This window comes from Gymnodraco acuticeps, unplaced genomic scaffold (genome assembly GCF_902827175.1).
Source record: "Gymnodraco acuticeps unplaced genomic scaffold, fGymAcu1.1, whole genome shotgun sequence".
Taxonomy (NCBI): domain Eukaryota; kingdom Metazoa; phylum Chordata; class Actinopteri; order Perciformes; family Bathydraconidae; genus Gymnodraco; species Gymnodraco acuticeps.
The window spans coordinates 137,480-148,784 of record NW_022992214.1 but is presented as its reverse complement, the minus strand read 5'-3'; the positions used below and the strand labels follow the sequence as shown (position 1 = coordinate 148,784).

The window sequence follows — 11,305 nt, the reverse complement described above, 5'->3', positions numbered from 1 at the left end:
ACAGCGATTCTGCACTGCGGTCACTCAGCCGCCTCTCGAGTTTGTTTTTTCAAATCAGCTGCTCTTCATTATTCCTGCTATATTTGACGAGTGATACAAATATTTGTTACCACAAGTTCTTAAGGAAACTGACACTGTTGGACTCGGTACTAGTTTGACTTCTACCAGAAATCAAATGAAGTAGCCTACTTTTGCTGTGTAGCTACTTTGTGAGTAATCCTCTGTCAGAGTCTCCTCCTTAGTAGGCTACATAATGCATGTTTTTCTGCTATCTTTGATGAATGATAAAAATATGATTTTACCATTAGTTCTTAATTAAATTGATACTGTTTGACTTTGTATTATTTAGCCTGCTACTTACAATGCATTGAAGTACTTTTACTGTGTATTTTTTGAGAAATACTCTGTCAATGTCCCCTCCTGAGAACAAGAATGCATGTTTCTCTGCTATTTTGAATAAACGTTAAAAAAAACTTTCTTCATGAGACTGATATTGTTGGACAGAGTATTTTAAGAGGATGGTAGACTTGATACCAGCAATACTTCCAGTCAGTACTCCGGCAGCAGCATTTGTACCCCTTGGAAAGTCTTTAGAGTCTGGCCTGGATAGCTGGTCTATCCTTCAGCACACTGACACACTCTGTCACTCTTGTTGGCCTCTTATGAAGCTGCTGTCTTTTAATATATGATTATTTCTCTGCTCCAGTTCATTCCTCGCAAATTCTTCCATCAGTCCCAGTCATTGCATGTCAGTCAATAGAGCTTTGAAAAATGTGTCCAATTCAACAAAATCTTTTTTTGTGAGTGAAGGCCAGAGCTAAATTATAGATTGTTTGATTGTGTAATTACAAGGTGAGAGAAAATAAATCCACATCCTCCTATGAAAAGTATTTTATTTCCTTTTCCATGTTATACTTATACTTACTTGCATTATAACATTTGCATGTTGAACTACATGATATCTTCCCCAGCCTCTGAGCCTCAAGGAAATACATTAAAATAAATGGATTCATAATTTTTAAAAATTGATAAATTAATAATGTTGTATTTCAAATTTAAATATAAAATGAAAAATAAGTTTACTTTTGAAATGATTTCTCACAAAAACCTTTCTAAATTATAGTAAACTATTAAAAAAGTTTTGGTCAATATACGTTTTTCTGCTTAAAATAGTTGAAATTGAACGTAAACTGTATCAAACACCACATCCATGGCAATTAACGCTATTTAAATTGACTTTGGTTAGTTAATACAAATATTGATATTATATATATATATATATATATATATATACATATATAATTGATGCAGTCTTTCTGAACACTTTTTTTTTTTTTTAAATACTGCAAATGAAGAATATTTAAAATGTTCTGCACAGAGTGCCCTAACTTACAGCAGTTGAAAATATTTGTGAAAGGATAAATTCTTCATGGGCTTCAATGGCTTTAGTAAAGGGTGTTTTATGGTTGCTTGTATTATCCTCAGATAGTGGTTTGTTTAAATAACTAGTGACATTTTTATAAATATTGCAAAAAAGGGCTACAAAAAAGGCATATATAACCTGGCCGGCTTAGCCAGTGTGTAATTCTTCAAGCACCACAAGATTCATAGTTTATAAAGTACAATTCTGGGCCATTGATTGTGTCATTTCTCCAAACACATACAGTAAAAATGCCTGTTTTGAAGCCTTAAAATGGTGCAGGAAAAGGACTTTACATTGTATTATACTTAAAGACAGGACTATTCAGTTAAGAGAAGAGAAAAAGGAAAGCAAATTGTCATAATGGGTGATGTAATATTAATCAAATCAAATCAAGTTTTATTTATATAGCACATTTATAAACGATTTTTGGTCGAGCCAAAGTGCTGTACATATAATAAAAATAGCCTACAGTAGAGACATTTTACACCTAATATAACAACACAGATTGTTCAGAATATCAGTATGAGTGAAAAACGACACCCTCTGTCCTTAGACCCTCTGTCCTTAGACCCTCACATCGTACAAGTAAAAACTTCCAGAGAAAACCCACAGTTTGAGGGGAAACATGGGAGAAACCTCAGGGAGAGCAAGAGAGGAGGGATCCCTCTTCCAGGTCGGACAGACGTGCAATAGATGCCGTGTGTAACTCGAAGAGATAATACATTTTACAGCATATAGACCGAATGTTTGGAAATGCATGTGTCTGTAATAAGAAGATGAATCCGCGAAGATGTCAACTACAACAAGATTAATGACATACATAATATGAGGTCCTTGGCACTGTGTGATCATGGGGCATCACCCTTACAGCATCAGGACAATATCATATGGAGTCAGACACTGGAAGTGTGCTGGAGGCGTTGACTGGGACTGATGGAAGGATGAGGCTGATGAGACTGAAGAATCTGTGACGAACTAGCGGCTGAGAAATAATCATATATTAAAAGACAGCAGCATCATCAATAGGCCAACAAGAGTGACAGCGTGTGTCATTGTGCAGTCTACCATCCTCTTAAAATACTCCGTCCAACAATATCAGTCTCATGAAGAAAGGTTTTTTAACGCTTATTCCAGAGAAACATGCATTCTTGTTCTCAGGAGGGGACATTGACAGAGGATTGTTGGAAAAGTACACAGTAAGTACTTCATAGTACTTGTGGGGGTAGTTTCAGTAGTACTGAGTCCAACAGGATCAATTATCTCACGAAGAACTAATGGCAACACAAAATAATTCCCTCATCAAACTTAGCAGAAGTGGCCAGATTTTGTTCTCAGCAGGGGACTTTGACAGAGTATTCCTCAAACAATACACAGTAAAAGTACTTCAATGTATTGTAAGTAGTAGGCTAATACAAAGTCAAACAGTATCAATTTCATTAAGAACTAATGGTAAAATTATATTTGTATCATTCATCAAAGATAGCAGAAAACATGCATTATGTAGGCTGGTATGCCAGCAGACAAATATTTATAAAGAAAGAAACAGAAGGGAGGAAATGATGATAGCTAGACTCAGAATAAATCACACAGCATTGAATGGTACGCTGCATGTCATGGGGGAAAGTAACAGTGAGTGTAGGAACTGTGGAGTTAAAGAAAATGTGGAACATCTATAAAGCTGAAAGAGAAAAACTAAAGGATAACGTTTTAGAGGCAGAGAGGGAATGGAGTGTGGTTGGTATTTTGGGAACAAAAGGAGAGGGAGAAAGAGCTACCAGAAAGGCACTCTTTACCTTTAGTGAAACTGGGGTAGGTACAATTATCTAACAGGAAAGATCATAGATTGTTGTTTTGTTTTATTTATTATGTTTTTTTATTTATTTATTTTTGGATTAGATCATAGATACGTCCATGAGTTAAGTCAAGAGATGGAATGATATGATGATTCACACTCATGTACAGTAGGTGGCGGTATGCACCTTAAAGTTGTTTGAGAGAAAACCGAGAGAAGGAGTCAACTGGTTTGCCAACGGACAATTTACACCGAAGAAGCGAACATTTCTGGCGGGTGAAATTAGTGTATCAGTATCAGATTACATGCGATGTCTGACTCTGAGAAAAGCATCTCCGAATTATTGAGAGAGGCAGCCAACCGCCTCGATGGGATGGTGATGCGACAGCCACCGTCTGACGTTAGAGCTGCTGGATTGGGCACCCCAAGCCCAAGAACCCCTGTCCAAGGTAGGTCACTAGCAAGGTACTGATTAATCCAAATCGGTGTTCTCCGGGTAAACGTAACATTAGCTAGCAAGCTGACTGCCCGCAAACACAATTAGTGTAACGTTCCTGATTATTCAGTATAGATGGCACTAAGTTGTTGGTATGGTTGACAACATTTGATGAAGCAATCTGTCAACGTGATCCTGTTCTATTATAAGAGAATGGAAACATGTCAACATTGTGGTAGCATTACTTCAGATAACGAATAGTGTGATATTGACACTATAGAGCAGGGGTGGCAAACTCATTTCAGTTAAGGGGCCACATACTGCCCACTTTGATCTAAAGTGGGCCGGACCAGTAAAATCACAGCATAATAACCCACAGGCCCTATAACGACAATATTTCTGTTTAAGTGCAAATAAGTAGGCTACAAGTACATTCGGAAAATGTCCACATGTAATGAGACGCAAAACGTTATGAACAAACTGACATTTATTAAGAAAAAACAAGTGCAATTTCAAGTGCTACACATATGTTCTTTACAACAGATCACAGTTTCCACCTGAACTGACTCACCACAAAATACAAATAAAAACGTGGGAGCTATTAAGTGAGGAGTTTGAGTTACCCCCCTTGCCTTGAAGATATAACATTTCTATATTTTAAAAAGAAGTTGGGCAGTGCCACATCAAATCAAACTATTGTTTGCCTAATGCAGCTGCTGATTGACATTATAATACACAATGTTCTATGACATAATAATATAACATGTTCAAATATTTCAGTAGGTTCTTATTTTCACGTCACTGATTAATTTGCTCCTGAAACTTGACATCTTTTAGCCCTCACAATGGCATCAATATCAGGCTTAAAATCCTGACTAGCAGCCAATTTAATGAGTTCATTCAGGCACTTGTGTGTGAGTCTTGAGCGCAGCTTTGTTTTAGTAATGTTCATTACAGAGAAAACCTGTTCACAAAGGTAGGTGGTCCCAAACATGCTCAAAACTTTTGCTGCCAGGGCTGTCAATTTGGGGTATCCTGGCAAAAGATACCGATAAAATGTGCGCAAGTCCGATGAGGCAAATTTGTCCTTTAAATCCTGATCACATTGTAAGTCGATTATCTCAAGTTGTATGTCGACGGGCAGATCCGCAGCCTTAACTGCAAATGGCGAGCGAAACACTGCAAACTCTGTCTCAAGCTCACCAAAGACCTGAAACCGCCGCTCAAACTCCCGCAGCAATTCCGTAATGTTGTCTTTGTACCGACTCATGTCAGCAGTAACTCCGGTCATATGCACATTTCTTAGATGAGGGAAATGAGCAGGGTCACCACTTGACAGCTGTGTCTCCCACAAAGCCAGCTTCAACTTAAATGCGCGTATGCTGTCATAATATTCTGTGACAACTTTTTTGCGACCTTGCATCGTTATATTCAGATTATTCAAGTGCTCTGAAATATCCACCATAAATGCAAGGTCCTGCAGCCATTCTGGGTTTTTTAATTCATGCACTGGCTTACCCTTTTTCTCCATGAACTGTCCAATTTCCTCGCGTAGATCAGAAAAACGCTTCAGCACGGCACCTCGGCTCAACCACCTTACTTCAGTGTGATATGGTAGGCTACAGGTGATGTCTTTATCACTGAGGAGGCTGTCGAACTGACGGTGATTCAGCCCTCTGGCTCGGATGAAATTAACAGTTTGGACAACCACTTTCATGACGTGATCCATTTTTAACGTCTTGCAACACAATGCCTCCTGGTGCAAAATACGGTGGAATGTCCAAAAACGATCTCCTCCATTTGCTGCTTGTACTTTCTCCCTGAATTTCGTGGCAACACCTGCTTTTTTCCCGATCATTGATGGTGCGCCGTCTGTAGCCAGACTGACAGCACGGGTCCAGTCCACTCCGACCCTGTCCAGTGCTTCAACGAGAGCGCTAAAAATGTCATCCGCTTTAGTGGTGTCTGTCATAGGAACCAACTCAAGGAACTCTTCGGTGACCGTCAAAGTCTCATCTACACCACGAATGAATATGGCCAGTTGAGCAACATCTGTAATGTCAGTGCTCTCATCGATTGCAACTGAAAATGCTACGAATGACTTGACTTTTATTTTTTTCTGGCTATCCAAATCTGCTGAAAGATCGGCAATCCTATCCTTCACTGTATTCCTCGTTAGACTAATGTTGGAAAAAGCCTGTCGCTTCTCAGGACACACGATTTCTGCAGCCTTCAGCATGCATGTTTTCACAAACTCACCCTCAGAGTATGGCTTTGAGGCTGATGCTATTTCGTTAGCAATGAGATAGCTGGCTTTCACGGCTGCGTCACTTATATCTCGGCTCCGGGTAAAAACGGCCTGTTGTTTCTTTAGACCTGATAGCAGGTCATTTATCTTTTCTTTTCTCCGTTGTCCTTGCAAGCAGTCGTATTTCTCTCCATGGTGAGTCTCATAATGGCGGCGAATATTATATTCTTTGGGCACAGCAACTTGCTGCGAACACACCAAGCATACAGGTTTTCCATTTACCTCTGTAAAAAAATAGGATGCGGTCCATTTTTCTTGGAAAACTCGGCACTCCGTGTCCACTTTTCTCTTTTTTGACAGAGACATTTGGGGATGAGAGTGTCAGAGGTTATTGACTGCAATCACTACTCTTACTCATCACTTTTTTTACAGTCTGGCTGCGCTCTCACTGGTACCGGTGCGGTAGTGCGCCCACTAGTGGAAGGATTCAAAATAGCAGTTTTTTTTCCCTCCTCTCATACAGTAGCCTACTTAGCAAAATCCTTCAGCTCCGTGGGCCAAGCTGGAATGCCTCCCGGGCCGGATCCGGCCCGCGGGCCGTATGTTTGCCACCCCTGCTATAGAGTCTTTCAGTGAGGTATGTTGCTACCTAGCTACTCGGCCTGTTTGAATCAAGTGTGTTTAAAGTCATTTAAAAATAATTATTATAAACATCATCAGGATCAGAAGTAAGTGCTGCCAGGGATCTAGATGTATGTGTTTACAAAGCTACGCCAACAAGCTTTGTCTGTGTGCCTTACTGTTGTTCAGACTGCCTCTCTAATCCTATGTTTCTTGTTTTCACATTTTAAAGCGGAAGTGGCGAGACTATTCGCCCCTTACAGTGCTAGGCAAGCAATGCCTTCACTAAGACCCCATTCTTTGGGACCTCCAGCAAAAAGACTGTGTCGCACTGCTCGCACAATCTACTCACACTATTTTCTTTGCTTGAGCGACCATACGGTAGACAAAGTTCCAGGAAAGATGGAAAAATGGGATTTAACAACTGCTGGACTTGGAGAGAAACGGCTCTCATTTCAAGGTTGTGTGTGTGTGTGTGTGTGTGTGTGTGTGTGTGTGTGTGTGTGTGTGTGTGTGTGTGTGTGTGTGTGTTGTGTTGTGTGTGTGTGTGTGTGTGTGTGTGGTTTATATTTCTTCCAAGGCAACTTCTGTTTGACAATTAATGAATACAATGTTAGAAGAATGATAGTTTTTGTTCTTCTTCTCTACCCCCCTTTCTCTTATGTACCGGTATGTAGTAAGAGATGATGATCCTACAAACTTTAGGGCCAAAATTGAGGATGCCTTTCCCCAGTTAAAAGACACAGGGGGGTTCCAATTACTGAGGATTTTGGGGACAACACGCAGCCGGGATTTAACCCTAATCACAAGCCCAGATGAAGGCTACACGGTGCGGTATCTCTCCAGCCCTGGGACCGGCATTGGCCAAGCCATGATTTACATCAGGCCATTGCAGAAGAGTATTGTTTTGGAATGTGTAAGTCTGTCATTAGGTTGTTCACATTTTACCAGTAAATGTATGTGTGAGCCATTTCTACTTGCATTTAAATACTAATGTAATTTAGCAGTTAAAGCTTTGATTTAATAGTTTTTTATTATGTAGACCCCAACATCCCTGCAACCAGGACCACTGACGAGATGCTTAGCCTGTGACGAGGATTTCCCCTTAAATCAGATGAGAAATCACATTTTTATGTTCCCAAGGTATGTTTGACTATGTGTGTGATGTGTACTACTTGTTGTGGAATGTTTTTTCTAACTCTTGTAAATCATACAGGTTTGATCAGTGCAACATAGTAAAAGATTTGTATCAACATTTGTTAGAACTTTTGACTGAATATGACCTTGGTGTTAATATAAGTCCATATACAAGCACTCACACTCATCTGTAGCTCCTGGGCAACTGTTGAGAGAATCATGTTTTACAATTCCTCCCCCCTCTTCATAAGTTGCCATTGCTTTCTTACTCTGTTTCAAAAACATACTTTGGAAAAACATATCAAGTAGTTGAAACCCTGTCATTGATTTGTGTTAGAAAGGGGGATCGTCTGTCATACTTTTCCGAAGGTATGCTAATAGTAACATTATTAATAAGGGCAGCCTACTATTTTTTTTCTTCTTCCCATATAGCTAATTATGCTCATGAGATACCGATTTGCAATGATGCATATCTCCAAAGTACGTCAGTGATTCCTGTTCTAACATGAATGAATGGCAGGGTTTCAACAGCTTCATTTTTCCCTCCTGAACTATGTTTTTGAAATGGAGCACGAAAGCATACCTGATGCTCTTCAGTTGCCCAGGAACTACAGATGAGCACAAATGCTCGTATAGGGACTTACATTGATACCAAAGTCCTTTTCAAATGTTCTAACAAACATCCATGTTGCTTTAAGATAATGTCTCAACCTTTGTAAACCCTTCTTTCAGCTTGCCCAGTGTTGCTCCAGTTCCTTCTGTTGACACTCAGAGTAGGCCATGGGGATGATGGGCCATTCATTCCTACACAGTGGACCCTGCATATCTGGCCTAAGTCCTGCAATAACTCATGTCCTGTTCGGGGGATCACCAGAAACTACAACAATCCAAATTGAGGATTGCCCTGATATTGACATCCGTACCACTATCCAGTTGGTAAGAATGTTGGTTGTGTTATTTGTTTAAATTAAGAACAGTTTGTTTCCTCTGTCTCTCTCTCTGTCTGTATATATATGTATATATATATATACACACACACACATATGTTCTCATCTAGCTGGAGGGCAACGCTGAGTTGACAAAACAGGAAGAGAAAGCTGTCTTTGACCTCGCCTTGTCCTGGGACCTGCCTGGTGTTACGAAAACCAACCGGAAGTGGCTGCATGAACGGCTTTTATTCCATGCTGTGGGTGACGTTGCACGCTACTTTTTTGAAACTGCAGATGTAATACTATGTTCAATAATGTATTTTTTTATTTATTCTGCTGTAGTACAGAACATAATGCATTTGCTCCATATAGCTCAAATGAAATACTTGTTTCTCTGTATAGACTTGCTGTTTATTTTGTTCCAACAATAACTCATATGGTTGCTTTTTATGCCGTTTTCTGTTTTGGGATTCTAGGTGATTTCACGAACAAGCCGTCAGGTTAAGCAACTGAGAAAAGGACTCAAGGAGACCATGGTTTGGCCCTTTCTGAAGGAGAGAGCAGACATCATTCCCACATTTCTACCAAGGACTTCAGAAGCTGCTCTCAATTTTCATGTAAAAATGACATCCACACTTGTGAAGTGAAAAAAGGCAAACCAGATCCTCTGTCTATGTCTCCTCTGTTGTCCACAGCAGTAGTGTTATAATTCCTCTTTAACACAAGAACATCATGTCAACTTTGTAGAACTGCACGTACAACTGCACTAAAAGATTATTTTATGACTTTTTTTGCAGACAGTCATACAAAGGATTGTGTGGCCGATCCTGGAGGAAAAGGAGGAAGAGGATGAGGATGAGGACGAATGCTGCTTGGAGGACAAATGCAGAGTCGCAGGATACCTGCGCATCTTCATTGAAAAGGGTATGACAGTAATGAATTATTTTTCTGAAATACATAATGACAAATATAAAACTAATTTCACAAACTGGGCTGTAAAACTATGTACACATGTTGTCTTGTAAATGTATATAAATTGCGACATGCACATTGCAAACCATCACCGTGAATAGTCCTGTCCAAACTTTAATGATGTATTATTTTGAGGGACAAAATGCTGAGGTAGAATTACTTGAGGTAGACAGATCCCTGGGCAGGGAAGCTTAGTGAACAGTCATTGACTGGAATGGAACATTGTGTAATTAGCACTTAAAGGAGTACTTGATAGTCGTTCTAACATCATCATAGCCCACGGATTACACATTTTTGAATGCCTGTCATCCAAACTTTTTAAAGTGTTCTTTGAATACAAAAAAAATAGGTTAAGATTAACACTTTTCACTTCTCCTTTCATAGCATCCTGTGCACAGCTCAAAGCACTCCTCCAATTCTGGACCGGATGGGAACTTCTACCCAGTGAACTGACGCTGAAAGTGGTCAGCAGCGACTTTCCCAAATCTGCAACATGTTTTGAAACGCTCCGTCTTCCTGCACACTGATTATGAAGCTTTTGTTACCGACATTCAGGCCTGCCTCAACTCCGTTGACACAGGCTTTGGTCTTGTTTAGGTTGGACTCAATGTCACATGTATCCCTCATTACCAGGGATTATCAGGTTGTCAGGGTGATGTCTGTTGTAGTTTTGTTGACATATGCCGGATTGTAATTTTGTGGGTTATTGTTGTTCAGCTAAGATAGCTAATATGTGCTAATGTCAGTAGTCACTTGTTGGTTTCCACACTATCTGGCAACTTTTGATCGCTGACAACATCTTCCACAGAGCATTCATTTTGGACCCATCAACATTTAAAAATTGATTTATTCACAGGTAGTTCAGTTACATAGATATCTGAAATGTTTCCAATGTTTTCTGTTCTATGTTTGGGCCATTGTATTTAGCTCGAGATGGAATCAAATAAATAAGTGATCTACAACTTTGAAAGTATTTCAGTTTATTTTGAATGACTACTGTTCTTAAAGGGCTGCATGTATTTAATTCCAGAGCTGTTTAAATAGTTGTTATTGCTTCATTACTTATGCACAAAATATAGTTCGAAAATACTGTTACTGCTGGAGAGGTAGATTTGGTGACAATTTAGGCTGCAGTGTCTACCCAAATAGCCTCCCTATAACATTTCGTTTATAAATGCTCAGCATGCACATAGGGCATAATTTGTACTGAGTTTCAAAGGAAATACCCAAAAATGATATTGAGCAGTCTGGCCTCGAAGCCCAAATACAGCACACTCTTGCCTACAAATGTCCCCGTCATTCTCCAGCAGGTCGTAAGTGCACTGTGTTCAGATTAGGAGGGGTCGGGACACACTGGACTAAACTAGCTAACTTTATATAAAGTAGTTATAACTAGCTCCACCTGGAGCAGCTCCAACAGTAACATGCTGCATCAGAATTTATTATTATTTACATTTTATTGCACAACATGTACTTTTACTGCTGATACTTAAAGTACATTTTGTTGATAGTATGTCTGCACTTTGACTTGTAATGGAGTATTTCTACATTGTTGTATTGGTACTTTTGCGTAAGTAATGGTTTTAAGTACTTCTTCCACCACTGCTCAAATCGTGCGAAGAAAATGTTGCCTGACCTAAGGTTCTGGGTTCAACATAACTCTGAGGGTTTGAACAGTTTCAAGATAAACTGCCAATGCCTGACTGAAAGGAACATGGGGGTTTGGTAGGGCCACTAGATCTTGTTC

The 11,305-nt window shown here is 39.6% G+C and overlaps 1 protein-coding gene across 5 annotated transcripts; it reads left to right on the top strand.

The window, feature by feature from the left end:
* The first annotated feature begins 3,430 nt into the window (after positions 1 to 3,430).
* Positions 3,431 to 10,528, top strand: LOC117539615. 5 transcript variants are annotated; one of them, XM_034205849.1, is made up of 9 exons: positions 3,431 to 3,664; positions 6,753 to 6,980; positions 7,198 to 7,436; positions 7,563 to 7,654; positions 8,390 to 8,593; positions 8,715 to 8,843; positions 9,063 to 9,203; positions 9,384 to 9,510; positions 9,943 to 10,528. In XM_034205849.1, exons 5-9 carry the CDS (start codon positions 8,438 to 8,440, stop codon positions 10,083 to 10,085), a joined length of 696 nt encoding a protein of 231 aa, XP_034061740.1. In that variant the 5' UTR covers positions 3,431 to 3,664; positions 6,753 to 6,980; positions 7,198 to 7,436; positions 7,563 to 7,654; positions 8,390 to 8,437; the 3' UTR covers positions 10,086 to 10,528. The 5 variants fall into 5 exon arrangements, with proteins under 5 accessions (XP_034061740.1, XP_034061739.1, XP_034061742.1 ...); XM_034205848.1 differs by having other exon boundaries at positions 7,563 to 7,663; XM_034205851.1 differs by lacking the exon at positions 7,563 to 7,654.
* Positions 10,529 to 11,305: the final 777 nt, after the last annotated feature.